Source organism: Equus przewalskii, chromosome 5 (assembly GCF_037783145.1).
Source record: "Equus przewalskii isolate Varuska chromosome 5, EquPr2, whole genome shotgun sequence".
Taxonomy (NCBI): Eukaryota; Metazoa; Chordata; class Mammalia; order Perissodactyla; family Equidae; genus Equus; species Equus przewalskii.
Window position 1 is genome coordinate 40,880,699 of NC_091835.1, and position 19,980 is coordinate 40,900,678.

The 19,980-nt window shown below is 43.9% G+C and overlaps 1 protein-coding gene across 5 annotated transcripts in view; it reads left to right on the plus strand.

The window, feature by feature from the left end:
- ETV6 (ETS variant transcription factor 6) overlaps nt 1-19,980 on the plus strand; it is a 223,319-nt gene that overhangs the window by 156,386 nt on the left and 46,953 nt on the right. For all 5 annotated transcript variants that reach the window (XM_008513529.2, XM_070619113.1, XM_008513530.2 and 2 more), the window contains one exon: nt 16,210-16,374. In XM_008513529.2, the coding sequence (XP_008511751.1) occupies nt 16,210-16,374 (165 nt within the window). The remainder of the gene's footprint in view (nt 1-16,209; nt 16,375-19,980) is intronic.

Consider the following 19,980-nt stretch of genomic DNA (forward strand, 5'->3'; position numbering starts at 1 on the left):
CTCTGCCAGGAAAGCTGTCACCCCGTCCTTCAGTTCAGAAAGTCTTCCCTCGTCCTGCCCTTAGGCACTAACTTGTCAACGTCTCTTTACATTCCTTTCTTCCTGACCGGACTCTAAAATCCGCCTGTCATTCGTCTTGATGTTCCCTGTACCTAAGACAAGATGCAGTGCATAATGGAAGCCTAATCAGTTAGATGGACGGGTGAGTGCGTCCGTGGATGGAGAGATGGACAGAGGAGCAGTCAGCACAGTTAGACCAAACTGTGTTTTGATGGTAATGATGGGAATTCCCCTGGAACCGTGCCAGATGAGATGATCACCCCAGACTGAAATGAAAGAAACAGCAGATGTCAGGAAGTTTTTGTGTTAATCCTGACGTGTGCATTAGAACACTCAGGCGTGGGTCCCCCTTCCCCCTGTTCCCTCCCCACCTTCCTACGCCAGTTCTGGCTCCTGATCTTGTTAATCTCTAGCATCAGTGAACATATACCCTCTACTTTACACATCCAGGTCTGTAGGGGAAATTTTGATTATAAAGCCGGAAGAGTGTTTAACCTAATGACGTGCTGCAAGCTTGCTTTCCGTGGGCCTCTGGGTCTGCCAAAACGATCAGGCCTCATTATTTAGGAAGCCACCGCAGCCAGGCATTACTAATTTAGGCATTACTAATTCCGATGCCTATTCAGGCAAATGAGCAATGAATGTAAAGTGCTTTTGTCAGTGAATTGCAAGTGAAGAGGAGAGAGAGGGGCGAGATAAGGGAAGGTGATAGAATGTTGGAGTTGCGCTTCATTTCCAGCAAGGACAGTCATTGCTTCCTGGAAGCTGCCCTTGGCAACAGGCATGGGGAATGGGAAAGATTTATTCCCCTTTGCCAAAGCTCAATAATTCAGCTTGAGTATTTCCAATCGATAGATTTCTTGCAAAGTTTCCAAGGGCTGCATTAAAAAAGCCATTTTTGAAAATTATCATTATGCAGGAGTAGCCTCTGATGAGCCTGGTGTGTCAGGGATGGGCTGGGTCTTCCAAAGGGACAAACTAATGAGAAAGGAGGCTTTTAAAAGCGAGAAAGCAAATTAGAGCTGACAGCAAGACCAGTGGCACCTCAGGGCCTCTGGCGTTGTACACTTCATTGCTTCATTGGGCTCTTTTGGAGATGAGCAGCTGACCCGCTCCTCCGAGGCCTTCCGTGGGAAATCTGTGACGAACACACAGCTCCACATCTCTTTGAGCTGCAGGTTGTCAGTGATCATGGGAAAGACTCACTTGGGGAGATCTTCACGGTGATCTAGGATTACTGAGATGACCAGCCTACGGGCTGAGTCACTGAAATTTTTGCAAATTTTAAAAAGTTCTGTGGTTCTGACATCTGACAGTCTTGGCTTGTTGTGATAGGAGGTGTGGAAAGACAGTGAAAGGTTGGGTGTCTTAATTGTTGTCATTGCTGTTGTTTTAATCCCCACTAGGAATTCTTTCCATTTGGAAGTTTTACCTTGACTAAAATAGTCCCTTAGTCCTTTAAATAAGAAGCCATGTCTTCCTCCGTTGACGTCTGACGCCCACTGAGCCTCACAGCCATTTTATCACATGTCTTCCCTCTGGGTGCTGTCTCTGTGCTTCCTGCACTTTGGGCTGGAACCCCCTTTGGTGTACCAGAGACCCCTCAGATTAATGATCACACTTCTTCTCTTACTGCTACAAAGCCCAACAGTGGTTCACCAAGAGACGCAAGAAGAGGCGTGCTCCTTTTTATGAGACGCCAGAGGGATGCTGTCCTTGCAAATATGCAGTATTCCAGGACAGAGTCTGGAAAGACACCATGGGCAGCAGCATAGTTTTTAATCTCTTAGAACCCCCAGGTAAGAGCAGAGAAACTCAACAGCAAAACCAAAAGCCCATGGGCAATGACAAAACTAGGTGACAAGATATTCCCAAGATACAGTGAGGCTTTTGATGGACATTAGAACAGGAAAAGCCCCAGAGAGCCAAGAGGTATTCACTGGGAAGCATGGAGGGTCAGTCTGAGAGGAGCAGCTGAAAGTGGGGGTCCTTTTGCTGATTCCAAGAACGGTGGGTACAGATGGCCTCCGGGGAGATGTGAAGGGTCCAGAGCTCTCTAGTTGTGTGAACTCTGGAACTGACAAGCCAGGTCCTCCTTCCAGGATGACCCTAAACAGAAGCTGCTGGGACCAGAATCAAACTGAACAGGACAGGAGCCACAAAGGCTTAGGGAAAACGGTCCCGCAAAGGGAACAGAACCAGGAAATTTCAGCATTCAAGATGCCACATATTTGAAGGTTATGTGAACATAATAGAAGGGAGAGCTTTGTAAAGTTAGAGCCACGCCATGTTCTAAAAGGTCAGGAAAACTTACTTCACATGAAAACGAGCAATAAAAAAAGCAGTGAGGTCAAACCCATCCAAGGTTTTTATAAGATAAAAGAAAATAAGGAGCAGAATGGCATTCCTAAAGAAAGCATGCCAAAAAGTCACAGTTTTGGAACCATTCAAAACTGTAACCTACGTCCAAATGAGCTAAAAGACATTAAGAAAATGATATAAAACATGGAAAATAAACCCAACATAAATCAGAATTAGGAAAGTTTAGAAATGAGACGACAGGACTCAGGAAAGGATTAAAAATGAAAGAAATGAAGAGTAAACTAGTAAGAATACAAGACGAAAATATACAAAAGATAATTTTTAAGAGAAGCAGAAGGTGAAAAACTGCAACATTTTAAAAATAAAAAAGAGATAAAATTGGGGCCAGCCCTGTGGCATAGTGGTTGAGTCCACATGTTCTGCGTCAGTGGCCCAGGGTTTGCAGGTTCGCTTCCCGGGCACAGACCTGGCACCTCTTGGCAAACGTGGACAATAGGAGTCTGTGAAGAAGGAAACCAAAGCAAGCTTGTGTCTGCATAACTCCAGTCTCTGCCTCTGTCTTCACATGGCCTTCTCCTCCTGTCTCTCCTGCGTTCTTTCGTGAGGACCCTTGTCGTGAGATATAGGGCCCACCCAAATAATCCAGGATGATCTCATCTCAAGATCCTTAACTTAATGACATCTGCAAAGATCTTTGTTCAAATAAGGTCACATTCACGGGCTCCAGTGAGTAGGACATGACCTATCTTTTGGGGGCCACCATCCAACCCTCTATAGTCACTGAGCTAGTGGGTGACAGAAACAGGATTTGAATTTTATAATTAAGTAGCTCAAGGAAAATTGTAGTATTTCCAACAAATTAGCAATTCTTGCCAAGAAACAAAAGTAGCCAGCATGCTTTACAAGTAGCCGGACAATAGGAAGTCAGCCTGCAGACCCCCTGGAGACCTCACCCTGGCTCCCGCTCTGCCTGGCCTCAGGAACGCGTTTGTGCACTTTGTGAGTGGATGTTACGTGTGCCATCAGTGATGTGCTGCTCATTCCATTCCTCTTTTCTTCCGACTCTCAAGTCAAAGTTTAAAAATGGACATAGGCCTCTCTCCAGAATTCAAAACACTCACATCTGTATTATAACACACCTTTTCTAGTGCAGAACTAAAAGCACCTTTGAAGAGTGATGAGCTATAAACAGCTACAATGAGGAAAAAATGAGCACAGTCTCCTTTCTTTTTTTTTTTTAAAGATTTTATTTTTTTTCCTTTTTCTCCCCAAAGCCCCCCGCCGTTGCATAGTTGTATATTCTTTGTTGTGGGTCCTTCTAGTTGTGGCATGTGGGACGCTGCCTCAGCGTGGTTTGATGAGCAGTGCCATGTCCGCACCCAGGATTCGAACCAACGAAACACTGGGCCGCCTGCAGCGGAGCGCGCGAACTTAACCACTCAGCCACCGGGCCAGCCCCCCAGTCTCCTTTCTTTGGGTACCTCTACGGTTCTGCCTCCGGGCTGCTCCAGACCCCCACCATCCTTACAACTGGAGGGTCCTCTCACTTGTTCCTTCTGACTCATTCATCTGACTGCCTAACAAAGCTGAAGTGTGAACAGATTTTCTTGATTTGGTGTATTCCCTTTACCAGCTTCCCCTTCCACAGAGAGATGTGCGTGCCTTTATCCAAAGGACTAAATAGTATAAAACTTCAGCCAGGATGCCAGAGCCAAAGACAAAGATATTTTGTGGCCAAGGGAGGGTCTCCTGGTACCCCTTTGGCCACTGAGCCGGCCTGGCCACCCCATCTCCCAGCATCTGGAGTGTCAAAGCAGCCCAGGGCCGGTGGTCAAGAAGATGGCAATGTTACGTCTCTGTCTCTGGTTGCATGTGTGCCACTCTGGAAGGGGGCAAAGGGTTGGTGTTGTTTTGTTTTTTAATTTTCCTGATTCCAAGTGACCATCTTAAGCCCTGAAACCAGGGGATTAGTAACCTTCACAACTCTGAAACCAGGGAATATATCTGGTGAGAAAAAAAGATTATGACTTTTTTAATGGATAAATCTACAGAAGCCATTTCCCTGTGAATACTCCGGGTGAAGAAAAAACAAGGGGATGAGGAATGGAGAGATGTCTGTGACACACACACCTACATGCACACACACACACAAATGCAACACAGTTATCTTTAAATAGGAGTTGCTTCTCCAAGTTTGGCTTTTTTTTTGCTTCCTGAGGCGTCCGCAATGCTGTTAAAATGATTTCATCCGCCTGTGTCACCACAGTGAGTCTGCCCCTAGTACCGCTGACTCGGCATCAGCTCAGGCATCCTCGCAAAGGAGAGTGCGTTCAGCTCTGAAAGGCGACCAACGGGGTCTTTGAAAACACTTGGATTCACTATCCAAAGAGGGAAGAGGAGAAAGAAGGGTGAGAGGGTCATGGAACTCTCCTTGAAAGAAGACATTTTCCAGAAAAGCATTGTTTGACCAGTCTGTTAGGTCAGATCTGCCTTTGGGGTCCTGTGTGCATGTTCTGAGGTCTGTGGGTTAGCATTGTAAAAGTTAAACACTTTTTTCAGTCTCCCTTTTCCTGATCCCTCTCTCATACCTGCCTCTACTCCACAGCCGCCTGTTCACCTCAGGATTCAGTGATAATAGGGACCGACCATCTCCATCCTCATAAAAGGGATTCTGCTTTTTAAAGTTTGCCAGGAGTAAAGAGAACTCAGGAGGGAAGGGACCAGGGCGCAGCTGAACCACATAAGGGGAAGCCTCTCCATGCCAGTGATCGGGCAGAGCAGCCCCCAGCCAGAATGAGAATGAGTTCTGCTCTTGTTACACTTTGCAAAGGAAGGTTCTGTAGCCTGTGGCGGACACAAGAGGTGATCCTGTGTGGTTTAAAAGACCAAGAAGGGAGAGAAAGGAAATTCATTCTTCTTGATTCAGATACCCATCGTAGATCACCTGTGTTCTGTGGGTCATGCGGATCCAGCAGGATCTTCGTGCGCTCTGTACCCTATCCATTTCCACTGAGGATGAAAAACCCTTGCACCAGCTTTCCACGAGCAGTTTCAACTGCTCACTAAATCTATTTGAGGAACGTTTCAACTCTGAATATGTATTTTCCTACCTTTTCTTTCTTCTTAAAATTAGGCTACTTTGTGTACATAATATCAGTAAATTTGAAAATAAAATGTATCTTTCTGCCCCGCAATATGAGAAATTCTGCCTTTAATTGCCTCTTTTCTTTAGAAATTTGTCTTTCAATACTCTCTCTTTGCGCAGCCCAGTTGCCCCGCTGTTCGTGAATTAACATAATTTGCTAGTAAAGTGATTAAACTTCACTAGGATGAATAAAGGCTTACAATATGTTAGCAACGATTTCTGAAATACTTGAGGAAGGGCCACTCGATATTTAAGGTCAGTTGTGTACATTTCATAAGGAAATGGCACCCAGAGTCGCCTTTCATCATTTCATCCTCCCTTCCTTTGGAGTAAGAGGCGGGTACCCTTCCTGCATCTCTCTTCTCTCTTTCTTCCCAAAATATCAGGAGAGAGGTGTGTGTGTTTCTCATCTCAAACCTATTTTGGTTTTTGCATTATATCGCTAGTATATATTGTCAGACCCATTTGCATACACAAGACTAAAAAATTCTAAACTGATTCTCCAGGAGTCCATAAATAAACTTGGGCTACTCCATAAACTTTGAAATTGCAAGCAAATATGGCAGGTGTGCACATGCCTATGCATTTCAAAAGAAGGCCACTATCTCTCACCGCATTCTCAAATGCAAATATCTCAAAGGGATCCGTTACCTCCAAAACTTAGGGAGTACCTCTCTGGTGCGTCCCCATCTGCGTTATCACTACACCGTCCCCATCATCTCTCTTTTTGAATATAACTTTAGTTAAAATGTTGATATTTTGTTCATCCTGAATTTTTTATATTTATTTTGCTTTTTTAAATAATGCATTAAACTGTTATTATTTTTCACAATTACTGGGTTTTTTGGCACTACCTTAAATTTTGCATCTGAGATGAGTGCCTTGCGTGCCTCCCCGTAGTCGTGGACCTGAGTGGGCTCCTAATCCCGCCTGCTTTCCTCCGGCCTCTCACCTGCTCCAGGCCTTTCTCTCTCTCCTCCTGGGCCACATTCCCCATCTGCACACCGGTGATGCCAGCCCTCCCCTTAAAGCCCTTGGCTAGGCTCGGAGCTCCTGCCAGAGGCTTCACACAGCTTCAGGAACCCTTGCTCCAGCTTCTGAGGCTCCAGTGAGCTGCAGAAAGTATTTTAGTCTCCTTGAGACATGTGACAAAGTACAGCTAACCTGCTATCCCGTCTCTGTCCTACGCACCCCCTAAAACTGCACTGAGCACTTCTTGTGGACCAGGCACAGTGCAAAGTCTTTATATGGATTATCTCATTTCATACTTAAATTTGCCAAAAGAGTTTGGTACTCTTCTTGGCCCCATTTTACTGCTGGGCAAACTGAGGTTCAGAGATGTAATATACCCATGGCCACTGAACAAGTGGGTGGCAGGACCAGTATTGAACTCAGGATTATCTGATTCCCAAACCCAAGTTTTTATCTAAAATATTACATGCCTCTTGCCACGTTGGGCTTGTGGCCCAAAAACAGAAATGGGAAGGAATATTATAAGTCATGTTTGTGAGAGTGAGTGGCAGGCCTCAGGCCAGTTTTGCTGTCAACAGGTTTGCTGATAAAAACCCCTTTGTGAATAAAACTGAGTGAAAGCCAGAAAAATCCACAAAATGAAGTTTATAAGAAAAAAATTATTCGAGGAAATTGAATATGACTTTGGGTCTAAACATAAACATATAGGATTCTTGCTCCTGGGTTTTGGCTGAAAGACCTGAGTCTACCTTCCAACCTTTGCTTGGAAGCTGTGTGCTGAGATGCAGGGTAACCTTGAGGACAAAAATAGGAAATGTTTTGGAACTTCCAATTCCCTAGTGACAGAATTTGTGTGCTGAAAGCAGTTTTGATCAAATAGCACAGCCAAGGTTAGAGGCAGACCCCCAGGAACGAGAACGCCAGAGTTTGTCAGAGTTTATCCAAGACCAGAGTGGGAGCGTGGAGGACACGGGTCCAGCCCATGGGGAAGGGGAAGGGAAAGGAGTCAGAAAAGTCCCCTGGAAGGTGCTCTGAGAAGCAGCTGGAAGGGCTCTGAGGATAGTTTGTTTTATTTTGGAGGGTCTGTTTATTCTAAAGTAAACCTTGCCCGCTGCACCCCCTTTGCAGAGATCCGAAGGGGCTCTTTGGGCCCTGCTCAGGGTTCTGGATCTACGGCTAAACCAGACCTGCCATGAGAAGTTGAGTTTCTGGTTTATTATTCCTAGTTCCTGTGTATTTTAGAGTGCAAGGGGCTTTTGTAGCTATTATTCCCTTTGCAGAGGAAGTTCACTGGACTGATACAGAGGACCTGGAGCTGGAGTTTTGCTCCTAGGCCCATTGTGACTTTGGGAAAGTCCCTCAACCTGTCTGAGCTTCAGTTTCTTCTGCAAATATAGTTGTGCCAGCCTTAGCTCCCTCACAGAATAGTTGCTGGGATGACATGGATGTGGAAGCACCTAGTCATGTAAAGAACTGCGTAGATCTGAAGTGTGCTACGTGATGAGAATGGTGGTGGGTGGGAGAGCAGTGGCAGTCACAGCCTGCAGAGCTGGCCCACAGATGGATTACCTAGTGTTGGGGATCTTTGGCCCCAATATGACATTACTAGGGGCCCATTGTGTGCCAAGTATGATGTGAGAATCACTGAGCAATCCCCTTCAGCTACATGCGTGAACATTTTAACATTTAGCACATGCAGTTAATAGTTGGCAATTTTGTCTGCTGGAAGGTAGAAGAAACAATAAGGGGCACTGCCAACTTCCACTCAAGTCTGACAGATAAGGAGCAATTGGTTGGCAAATAGAAATGATGGGAACTTTGATGAGAATGAAAACATCATCTTACAGCTGGGGAAGGGAAATGAAAGGTATGATCCGATGTGTTTTCTTGACTTGAAGAAGGCATGTTTTAAAAATTTAGAGAAAAAGTACCTATGGTCCCATGATCTGAAATGCTGAAACACGAGTCAAGAGAGTTAGGGTGCTCTTGAAAATAACATTCTGACACATCAACAACTGCACCTGGCACTTATTGGGATGAGAAGGGAGAAAGACAACGAAAGAATTTGATGAGGCTGTAGTGGGGGCATTCTCTGATGAGCTCAATTTTTAAATAGGTTTGTTTTAAACATAAAAGTAACACATGCTTAATGTAGAGAATTGAGAAATAAAAAATCAAAAGACGGCAGTAAACATCACCTGTAATTCCATTGAGCGACAGTTGCCATTAATATTTTTATGTTTCACTATATTTTTCTGTGCATTGTTTGAGATTATATATGTACGCATGCTATTTTAAAAGATGTGTAGAGTGGATGAAAGAAAAACTTACTGAAAAGAAAAATATGAAAGAGAGCTTTTTAGATCTAGAATGTTAAAACTAAGTGAGTTGACAACTATGGAAGGTGCTTAAGCAAACTGTGTTGGGGGATTAAGAATAAGTCTGGTATCAGCATGCAGATTGGAATAATGGAGCGACATTAACAAATGGCAAGGAAAAACCAAAACTTCAGCTTCTCTCTTCCTTCCCTCTCTTCCATCAAAGAGGATGATCGTCAGACTGAAACAGGTAGCGCAGACATTGACATAAGGGAATTGAAGCCCAAGATGGGTGACTTGATTGTAAAAGCGAATCTAAGTTGTTCCAAATAAATTCAAGGCTCTTGGCCCAGACAAATGACATCTCAGAATAGAGGAACTTACAAGGGTGAAACATAGGCCACTGGCAGTGATCCCTAAGGGTTCTGGGAAATGGAAGAGGGACTAAAAGAAAGAATCTGAGCCAATGTTTACCTGATATTCAGAATAGAACAGGAAAAAAGAGTGTACAGACTAAAAACGACTAAGCTGGTACAACTTACAGATGAAATTCAGGACAGATTTTCAAACATACGTGTTATAAGGTCTTAGAGAAAAGTGATCCCTTAGGAGCCAAGCAGTGCTCCTTCTCCTCGTCTTCACACTCTTCAATAAGGTGCTTGTAAATTTTGTAGTCAGTATGTTTCTGGATATCAGGAAAGCATTTCATTTGAACTTCAGATGGTGCCTTTATGGCCAAATTTGGAAAATGTAGTCCCAATACCAGAGTATTTAGATGGATTGATAATTGAACACTTGTACCTAGAGGGAGCCAATAACTTGATCAGTATCCATCTGAAAGGAAGTGGCCGGTGTGTCACCAGAGTGCTCCCATCTCAGCCCTCAGCTAATCAGCACTTTGTCAGAACGTGTTGAGGTGACAGATGCTTATCAAAGTTGCAGATGATATGAAACTACAAAGTATAGATGATACTAGAAATAGATCCAAATCTGAAGAGACTGCAGCAGGCTGGAAGGATCGTGAAAAATCAAGATGAAATCTGATGTTGATTAGCATACATTCTTACAGCTGGTTTCGAAACACCAGCTATATATGTTCAGGGTAGGGTGACTGTAAAAACATTAATGGTAGTAATAGTAGAAAAACAATAGCTAACATTTATTAAGTGCTTGCTCTGTGACAGATACTGTCTGTCCTGTGTGTTTATATCATCATCATTTGTATAATCTTACTCTATACTAGCTCGATGTCATCTGCCAATTTGGTAGACATGTCATTTGTGATTCAGTGGTACTTACTTCACAGGTTGAAAGCTGTCCTCCATTTTCCAGATTGGGCAAGTGAGACACAGAGAGGTTAAATAACTTGTCCGAGGTCACACAGCTGGGAAATGGAGTTTCCATGCCGGTGCTCAGTGCCAGCATACATAACCACTGTGAAAGTTCACACACTCGCTGGAACTTTTCTCTCTCTCTCTTTTAAATCATGAATTTAATTTGATGTCCTGCCAAAATACCAAATAAACTTAGACAGGGAGGCAGGAAGTTAATAAATACAGACTTTGACCTAGACCAGCTGGGTTCAACTGTTGGCTCTTTCGTTGGGTGTGAGACTTTGGCCGAGTCACTGAACTTCCCTGTCTCTTGCTTTCTCCTCTGTAAATAGGGAGGGAGAATGTTTCTGCTGTACGGGATTGCTGCGGGAGTCAGATGAGTTCTGCACAGAGAGCAGTTAGAATAGTGCCTGGCACGCAGTCAGCAGCTTTGCTTGTTATTATTTGCTTGTGTTTGCTGTTATTATTAGGAATAATAATTTACGTGAGAAGCAGTATGATGGGGTGTTCGGAGTTGGGACTGTGGGCCCAGACCACCTGGGTCTCAATCCAGGCGCCACCATTTCCGTTGGTGTGTGCTGCAGTTTTCTCATCTGTAAATAAGAGTAATCGTCACTCTAGTGCAGAGTCAGTGTAAGTGCTCAGGAATCGGTAGCTCTCATTATCAACAGAAGTGTGTTGTCCAGAGAAAGAAAGCTTCTTGTTCTGCCTCTGGCACCGTGTTTAGGGATGGGAGCTGAGTGGGACCTCCCTCCGGAGGAAGCAGGCGGGTCAGTGAGAGTCTAAACACTGCAGTACGGAACTTATGTTTGGACCAGTTAAGGACGTTTAGTCTGAAGGCAAGATGACTAAGCGAGGAAGGGATAACTGTCCTCACGTACATCAAGGTTACGGAATTGTGCTGGGTCATTGAGTCAAGTTGTGAGACGACATGAGATATTGGGAAGAGTCAGGGATCCTGGGGCAGCAATTAACTTTTCCTGGTTTCGGTTTCCTAACGAGTAAGATGGAGGGGCGTTGGGGGGGTTGGACTCGATCGGCTCCGTGGTGTCTTCTGTCTTTCACATTTTGTGATTCTATCCTCTAAGCCATAGAATCTTAGCAAATTCCTGTTTAAACAGAAAGTTTGGGACAAAGGGTGTTTTTGCTGAAAGTATTCTATAGCAAAAGAGCTCAAACTGAGTATTGTTCAAACCCTTAGAATCATCTAATGACTCTGAGCCCCCTCTTTCCTCTTCTGTTAAACTGAAATGAGAATACAACTGATTTCGCAGGGTTTTCATGAGAATTGCATGAGGTGATACGTGTGAAAGCACTTTGCCATAACCGGGTTATAACTTTTCCAAGAATTAGAATATAATAAAACACTCTTAAGCGCTAAACTCTTATTTAAAGTAATTTAATCTGTTTTCTGTGATTCAGAAGATCCTTCAGGAAGTTACAAAATCTCAGGGTCATCACTGTGAGCATGGAGTAGTTCTGTAGAAAAAAGATCCTGGTTGCTTGTGTTCTTTGGTTTTTAGGATTCAAATTAAATGGGAGCGTATTGACTGTATTAAACCCAGAAGGGAATAGAGATCACAGACTGTAAGCCCCTCATTGTACATATGAAGTCACTGAGCCAAAGAGAAACTGAGTGGCCTGCCCAGAATCACACGTTAATTAATGGCAGATCTGGGAGTAAAATCCTGGCTCCTGACTGCCAGCATGCTTTTCATTGTTAATTTAAACATAACTCAGAAAGTCTGAAATGGAGCTAAGAATATACTGATGAATGTGGCTGCTCCTTTGAACATGGAATCGAAGAAATATTAGAAGGAAGTTTAAGGGCCTGGGTGTGTTGTTGAAGGGTACGGCAGCTGGACCTGGATTTGACCTGCTTCGGGAAAAAAGTGCGGTGAAATTTTTAGTCATTTTCTTTTCCTCTTTTTTTTTTTTTTTGTGGTGAGGAAAATTGGCCCTGAGCTAACATCTGTTGCCAATCTTACTCTTTTTGCTTGAGGAAGATAGTCCCTGAGCTAACATCTGTGCTAGTCTTCCTTTATTTGGTATGTGGGACACCACCACGGCATGGCTTGATGGGCTGTATTAGGTCTGCATGTGGGATTTGAACCTATGAACCCCTGGCCACTGAAGCAGAGGGCACAAACTTAACCACTGTGCCACCAGGCCAGCCCCTTTAGTCATTTTCTTAATCATAGCAGTTCATTTCTTCTGTACAAAATTCTTCTGAAATATGCTCTGAAATTAATTGACATTAAAAATGCGAGTCTTAGTATGGCTCTCACAGGCTTGTTTTGTGTACAGGGAGTAGCAAAACATGGGTGCAGAATAATGGTCTCTCTCCTTTTTCTTTTTACTAATGATCGTTAACATCTCTATTCTTCACCTCTGTTGAGTTAAAGTTGCAAGAGGTAACTGTGACACCAGGTAGATGCTGTATGTTCCTCCCTTGTCTTGCCCATGTGGCTTCTGTTACTTTAGCAGCTGTGAGCTCTGAAGTCTCAAGACCAGTGTTATGAGCAGTGAGCGTCTATGAGCAAGTAGCCGTTGAAGGCAGCACTTTATTCCTGGATGCGTTAAAAGCAGAGTGCCACCTACACCCCTCCTCTTCCCATTTATACATCTATTTCTAGATCTACAGGGATCTACAGATTTTTTGCTCTATTTTTAGTCTGTTGATAACTTGAGAAAGCCTCCAAGGATCAAAGTCTTGGATGGGGAGGATTCAGTTCACTCAGTCTTCTCTGAAACCCTAAAAGATGTGGAAAATCAATCTCAATTCTGAGTCACAGTATGACGGATAAGAGCACAGACTCTGAAGCCAGACTGCCTGGGTTCGGATCTCAGCTCCTCTTGTTACAGCGGGCCGTTGACCTTGGGCAAATGCCTTAAATGCACCATGCCATAATCTGAAACCCTTTCTCATAGGGTCGTTGTGAGCATGCAGTTAAATGAACTAATGTGTATAAAGTGCTTAGAATAGTGCTGGATGATAGAGGTGCTTAATAAATGACTATTAAGTAAATTAAATGGTCCTGATAAGACCCGAGTTGCCTGTGTCCAAGGCTGTATTCAGTTTAGATGCTGTAACACTCTGGCCATAGGGCCCTTTGGTTTGAAGAAAGGGGACTTCTTTTTCCTTAGTTAGAATTGGTTACACCACAACCTTTTTATTCTATTGAATTAAAAAGGAAACAGCCCTGAGACTTGACTTTGAACACCAAAGTTCATCAAGCCTCTTTCCAGCTCAGTGAATGTGTCCACCTTCTCTCTTTATGCTAACGGGAGAGCAGTGACTGATGAATTTAGTGAGTGGCCTCAGACAGGGAGCTTGCTCTGCCAGGGTCACGTTTATGAAACTTCTGAGATTGCCGTGGTATTCCCTGGACTGACTGTAATTCACTGGGTCCCTTTTGCACACAAGCCCAGAGCATTCACCTCGGTTCCTGGCGAGGGGGTTTCCGCCTGGTGGCTGTGCTTGCTTCAGGGGCTGGCCTGTGGGAGAGATTAATGGGAAGTGAAAAGAGAAACTGTCGTTCTTAACCAGCAGGGCTGTTTGGAGTGTGGGACTCTTCTTGTATTTAGGGAAAAGATTACTCATGAGTATTTTCTTCCATAGAATATAAAGAACCTCAAATTACTACTTGCGTCCCCCACCCCCTTCTCACCCGCCTCCCTCCGTTTCAGTGAATCCTCTGCAGAAACTTCAGCATTTTACTCTCGTTTCCCCTCCCGAGCGGGATTCAGTTCTGTATTTGCTGTGGCACTTGCACTTCCAATAAGCTGCCTCATAGTTTTTCCTGTTTCTGACTGAGCATCTTCTGCTCTGTGGCCCTCTCACCACCAGGTGCTTTCCTAGACCAAGCTTGACTGGAACCTCACATTTGTCCCCTAACGACTGACTGTACTCATACTCCTCCTGTGAAGGAGAGGAGGGGAAAAGTCCCTAATAACAATCACCATGCTGTTCCTGTTCAAAGGTCACACTGTTGACAATAGGAAGTAAGCTTTAAGGGTTTTACCAGTTCAAAAGTAGAGATTTTGCTGAGCCATCCTCACGCCCACTCCCACCTCCCTGTGATGCCAGAAGTGCGTTTTCAAAGTCATTGAAAAGAGTTAGGACACCTCCTGTATCCAAGGACCATTTTTAATAGGCCTTGCTTCTTGGCCTAGTAAGAGTCAAAAACAAAACCTTGAATTTTTTAGGGGCCATGTTTTATTCTAAAGATCATAGAGCAGTAACATACTACATTATTATTTTATAATGCTACCTTTTTCCATATACAAAAATCATAAAACTTAAAAACCAAGAAAAAAAACCCTCTTAAATGCCCGTCTTTAATTATTCCAGTGCCCGTAGGTAGTTCTTTATTAGCGCCCTACATGATGGACTGGTTTCCAAGGGTCTTCCACAGAGTTCAAGGAAGCCAGCTACCATTATTTAAAACTAGGCTTTGCAAAGGAGCCACCTGGAAGAGAGAGCCACCTGGAAGAGACAGAGGTCCTGGACCTTCTCCACAGGATCGGAACCATTCTTTTCCCCAGTCCACCAAGGAGGAGGAGCAACCCACCCAAGGAGACCAGACGTTCTTTGTCATAGCTGATTCAAGGATGAAAGGAGATTCTTTTCAGGGTCAAATTGAAGGACACTTTTATAACATACTCATGGAGTCTTGTTAGCAAGTTTAAGTAACTAAGTAGAGAGACTGAAGTTCCTCTTAGCCCACACTGATTCCATTGTATTTGAACTATTAATTCTCACAATACGATTTTAGAGAGTAGAGCTCTGTTGAGTATCTGGCTTCTAAGACCCCAGAGAGCTTTGCTCATATGCATTGTATCTCTTATATTTACCATATTGGAAATTAAAGCTGAGAATTTAAAGAATATTTGTTAACTTGCTGAAAAATAATAAGCCAAGCGTATGTTAGCATAATTATATATTTATGAGTATATTTTCCAAAACAGAAAAAAAAAAATCAGAAGAATGGCTCTGTGCTACATTTTTGCTAGTCTCTTTCCTGTCTAGCTTCATTGAAGATGGCTGGATTCTCATATCTGTTGTAGTATCACATGTTGTATAGCCTCTAGAAAATTCCACTGTATGTTCATAGAAGAATGAGAGTGGAAAAGGGCAGATAACCTTTTAATGTTGTTATGGAAGGAGTTTTAACTTCATAGACATCTTGAAAAGGTCGTGGGAACCCTAAGGGGTCCACAGATCACACTTTGAGAACCGCTGTTCTAAACCACTTGGAATGATGTAGCAAAGATTTCCCACAACTGCAAAATAAAATAAAAATATAGACTTTCAGTCAGGCTTCCAGACAGAGACGCAGCCTGATCCACCCTCTCAGCCTCAGCCCTCCCTTTGACCCACTTCTGTACCACTCAGAGTCCAAGTACCACCCCTACCTGGAAGTTCTACCGTGAGCAAGTAGAATAAAAAGGCAAAAGACCTTTTATCCTTACCTTGCCCTCTCCTTCCCAGAGGCTCGCCTCATCGTTTCCCAGAGGCTGACTGAATAGCTCTTCCTGGAAGAAGTTTCAGGGAACACTTCATTATTTGGCAGCTCTGGAAGGTCAAGCCCAGCTCTGGAGCATTGTCACTTCAAAAGGACGTTGGGCTACAGTCAGATCAGCTCTGATCCTAAGGTCTCCTCCAAAGCACGTTGACATCGTCGTGACTCAACCCCCTTAGATGCTTCGGGCCACCCCAGAGCTGCTCTTCCAGGACAGACCTGGTATCAAGACAGCTCCTGGCTGGGCAAGAAGGGGCAGGGCTCTGAGACTACAGTCCCTTAAAGACATGAAAAAGGATTTTTCTTTTTTTTTTTTCATTTTGCCTCCAAATAAAAAGTTCATTTGATAGCACACTTTGGCGCTTATAATCTTGAGTTTTAACTCAAGTTTCAGAGTTGAATGTAAGGGCTGTTCAGACCTGGAGACTCAATTTCGTTAACTGTTCAGAAGTCTTTTCCCCTTATTCCTACTGTCTAACTGACGAGACCTTTCTCTCTCTCTCTTTCTTTCTGCCTTGCTCTCTCTCCAACAGGCTTGCAGCCAATTTACTGGAGCAGGGATGACGTAGCCCAGTGGCTCAAGTGGGCTGAAAATGAGTTTTCTTTAAGGCCAATTGACAGCAACACATTTGAAATGAATGGCAAAGCTCTTCTGCTGCTGACCAAAGAGGACTTTCGCTATCGATCTCCTCATTCAGGTGAGAGTCTGGACTCGCGACACTGCTCCGCTTAGACAATCTGGGAGCCAGGGTTGGTCTTTGCTACCACTCATTCTGCAAAAGAAATCTCCGTGGTAGGCCACCATGAGCCCAAGGACAATGACCTAGCTCAGTAGAGGAAAGATCCTGGGGCCAGCCCCGTGGCCGAGTGGTTAAGCTCGCGCACTCCGCTGCGGCGGCCCAGGGATTCACTGGTTCAGATCCCAGGCACGGACATGGCACCGCTTGTCAGGCCATGTTGAGGCAGCGTCCCACATGCCACAACTAGAATGACCTGCAACTAAGATATACAACTATCTACCAGGGGGGATTTGGGGAGATAAAGCAGAGAAAAAAAAAAAAGCTTGGCCACAGTTGTTAGCTCAGGTGCCAATCTTTGAAAAAAAAAAAAAGAAAGAAAGAAAGATCCTGCTGGTATAAGCCAGTTTGGGGGGAGAAGAGGAAGAATTTCCAGATCAAGGGGAAACTTTTAAGGTTAGAAGAAGGTACCCAGTTAGGACCTACAGACACTGGAACTTAAGGAATCTAGTTGTGTCACCAAATAAAGAAGAAAATGCATTCTGGTCCTTTCACTCTACCTTGCTCCTGATTCTGAAGACTTTTAAAAGAGATACTTGAGATGAGTGTAGCCTGTGAACTGCTCGGTTAAAAACAAAGACAGGAGACGGATGGCCTGGTGGCATAGTGGTTAAGTTCGTGTGCTCCACTTTGGCGGCCCAGGGTTCACAGGTTCAGATCTGGGCAGGGACCTAACACCATTCATCAAGCCATGCTGTGGCAGCATCTGACATAAAGTAGAGGAAGATTGGCACAGATGTTAGCTCAGGACCAATCTTCCTCACAAAAAAAAAAAGTAGAAGAAAAGAAAAACAAAGACAGGAGAGGAAGGTCAGTGAGCACTACTGAGGAAGATGGCGTGGTTAGGAGAGTAGAAAGGAGGGAACAGGAGATAAAGACTGGGAAAAGCATAGATCCTAGTGGCCAAGGCAAGTTTAGAAATGAATTCAAAGGGGTTTAGGGGATTTCCTTTGGAAGTAGTGAATGTTTTGAAGTAATGCATCGTGTAGCTTAGACAAATCCTGAAAAACACAAGTGGGGTTCCCTCAGGCTCATCTAACCAGGAAGATTTGTCAAAATAAGGGCTCCTAAGACCACGTGGGAAGATTTAATTCAGGAATGAGCCTTGGTACCTGCAAAGCATACCGCTGACGTAGATAAGATTTCAAATATACTTTCCAATTTCACTCCTTAAACTTTGTGAATATTTAGAAGATAGCCATTTGGGAACTCCATATGTCAAAGGGGAATTTTGGTCTCGGGTTTGTGCCTCTCGAGAGGCTAGTTATTCAAGTACCAGTGGGCCCTCCTTCTATCATGTCTCATTGCGGCCCCCGACTTTGATGTAATTTGTCTGGTGGAGACCCTGTTTTTCTTGACAAAGGGCAAAGATCCTGCAAAAGGTGTTGGCATAGTCCCCAACTACATTCAACCCTTATTTACTCCTGGAGGCCTGCCAGAAGTTAATAAACTAACCGTCAGGAGGAAACGTCCCCCATCACAGGAGATGAGATAAGGATATAGAAGAGGACCTCCTCTGCTTTTCCCAATTGCAGCAGACAGTTTATATGAGGAAATGATAAAGGGGAAGTTTCCCCCAGAAGTGTAGATGTTATTGAAACTTGAAAGCTTATATCTCTGAAAAACAGATTATTTTTAAGGTTTTATAAGGGATACAAACATATCTGAAACATTTTGTCTCAAATCATTGATTCTTTCTGTAGTTGTAGAATAAGAAAACAGTAAAACAATCGGATATATAAATACAACTAACCTAAAAGGAACCTAAATAGTTCCTTTTAATTTAATGCAAAAATACTTCCCTTTTCTGTTCCAGTGGAAACTCAAAGATATTATACTCAAAGAGGCAAAGTTACCTATCTGGAGGAAAAGAACGCTAACTTGTTAGTGTTCCAGAGAAACCATTCATGTGAGACAAAGAGAGGAAAGCAGAGTGATATGTTTTGACTTGATTTAACTTAGACCTTGGGCAAGCTTTCCTCACTGAGTCTTTGCAATTCTCCCCTCATCATAGATTGGGTGCTCCTTTTTGTTGCGGGTTTATTTTTCTCTCCACTGACCTCTCAACTTTACTTATGAAACTAGATTCTTTCTGCTAAAAGCTGAAATTAAGGATATGCAAAAGCCTGTCTATAGCTCCTTGCCACTTTGTCAAGTCTTCGCCAGGCTGGGCCGTGTGGAAGACCACACGGGATCCTGCTGTCCAGTTAGAGAGACAGGATTGCATTGAACCTAAAGGCAGAAGGAAGCTGGAGAAGGGAGAGAGCAGAGTAGGAGGGGCCTCATGAAAGAAGGAATGGAATATGAAGGAGGGGTGGAATTGAGTAGGTAGAGGGAAGGAGGAGAACATTCTGGTAATTGGAGCAGCATTAGCCTAGTATATTTGGGTGACAGTGAGAGAGCCCACGTGATGAATGGAAGAGGTAGGAGGCAGGAAGGCCAGCTAAGGCTGATGCACTAGTCCAGACATGAGATGCTGTAGACGACAGTTAGGTGGGGGCAGTAGAAATTCGTTCCATGATTATTCCCTGAGCAACAGCATGCCAGAGGTACAGAAGTATGGGCTAAGGGAGTTGAAGGATAGGAGAGGCAGTCTCTAGCTGGATTGTTAAACGAAGCTCAGGGGTCTGCTAATGGAGTCAGACTTTGAAAGCTTTGAAAACAAGCAAGAGGGAGGTAAGGAAAGATATAAGGAGGTATAGGCAAGTTGATATGGAGGAGGAGTTCAAAGATAAGGCTACACAACCTAGGTCTTCCCTTTGCAACACTATTTGTCATCATTCATCAGACCTCCTGCACTTGTCTAATTGCCTCTTCATATTTCAAGTTCTGCTCCTTTCTCCAGGAAAGCCTTCATCGACTCCCATTCCTACTTCCCTGATTCTGCCCCGCCTTCCTTTCCTCCACCTCTCCCTGCCTAAGTTTGGGTTAGGTGCTGTTCCTCTTGTATCCCAGAGCATTTCCTAATTGTGTCATGGCCCCTCACACACACACACACACACACATATGCAGGCACGCACTATGTTATATGTGATTGTTTTCTATTCCACATCCCTCTCCTAGAGTAGACGGTTCAGTTTGAGCAGGGGTTGTGTCCTGTTCTGCTCTGTCTCCAGCATCTAGCACAGTGCGTGGCATCCAATTAGCACTCAATAAATACTGATTGAATTATGACCCAACTTCTTAATCTGGGTTTGGATTTTATTTTACAGGTAATGGGAAACCACTGAAAAGTTTTGATCACGAGAATGATATGATTGGAGCTTTCCTTTTGGAACAGACATTTCCCATCAGTGCATAGGGTGGATTCATTGGGTCACTAAAAGCAAGAAAGCTAGTTAGAATGCTATTGCTACAGTTCTGATGGGAGACACTGAAGTCCAGAACTGGATCACTGAGACCAAAATAATAGTACTACAGGCATAGAGTGGTTAGTTAAAATAGGGAGCTGATTTGGAAGTAATGGGAAGAGTTCATTTTGGTCAAGCAATGCCAGGACATCCAAGA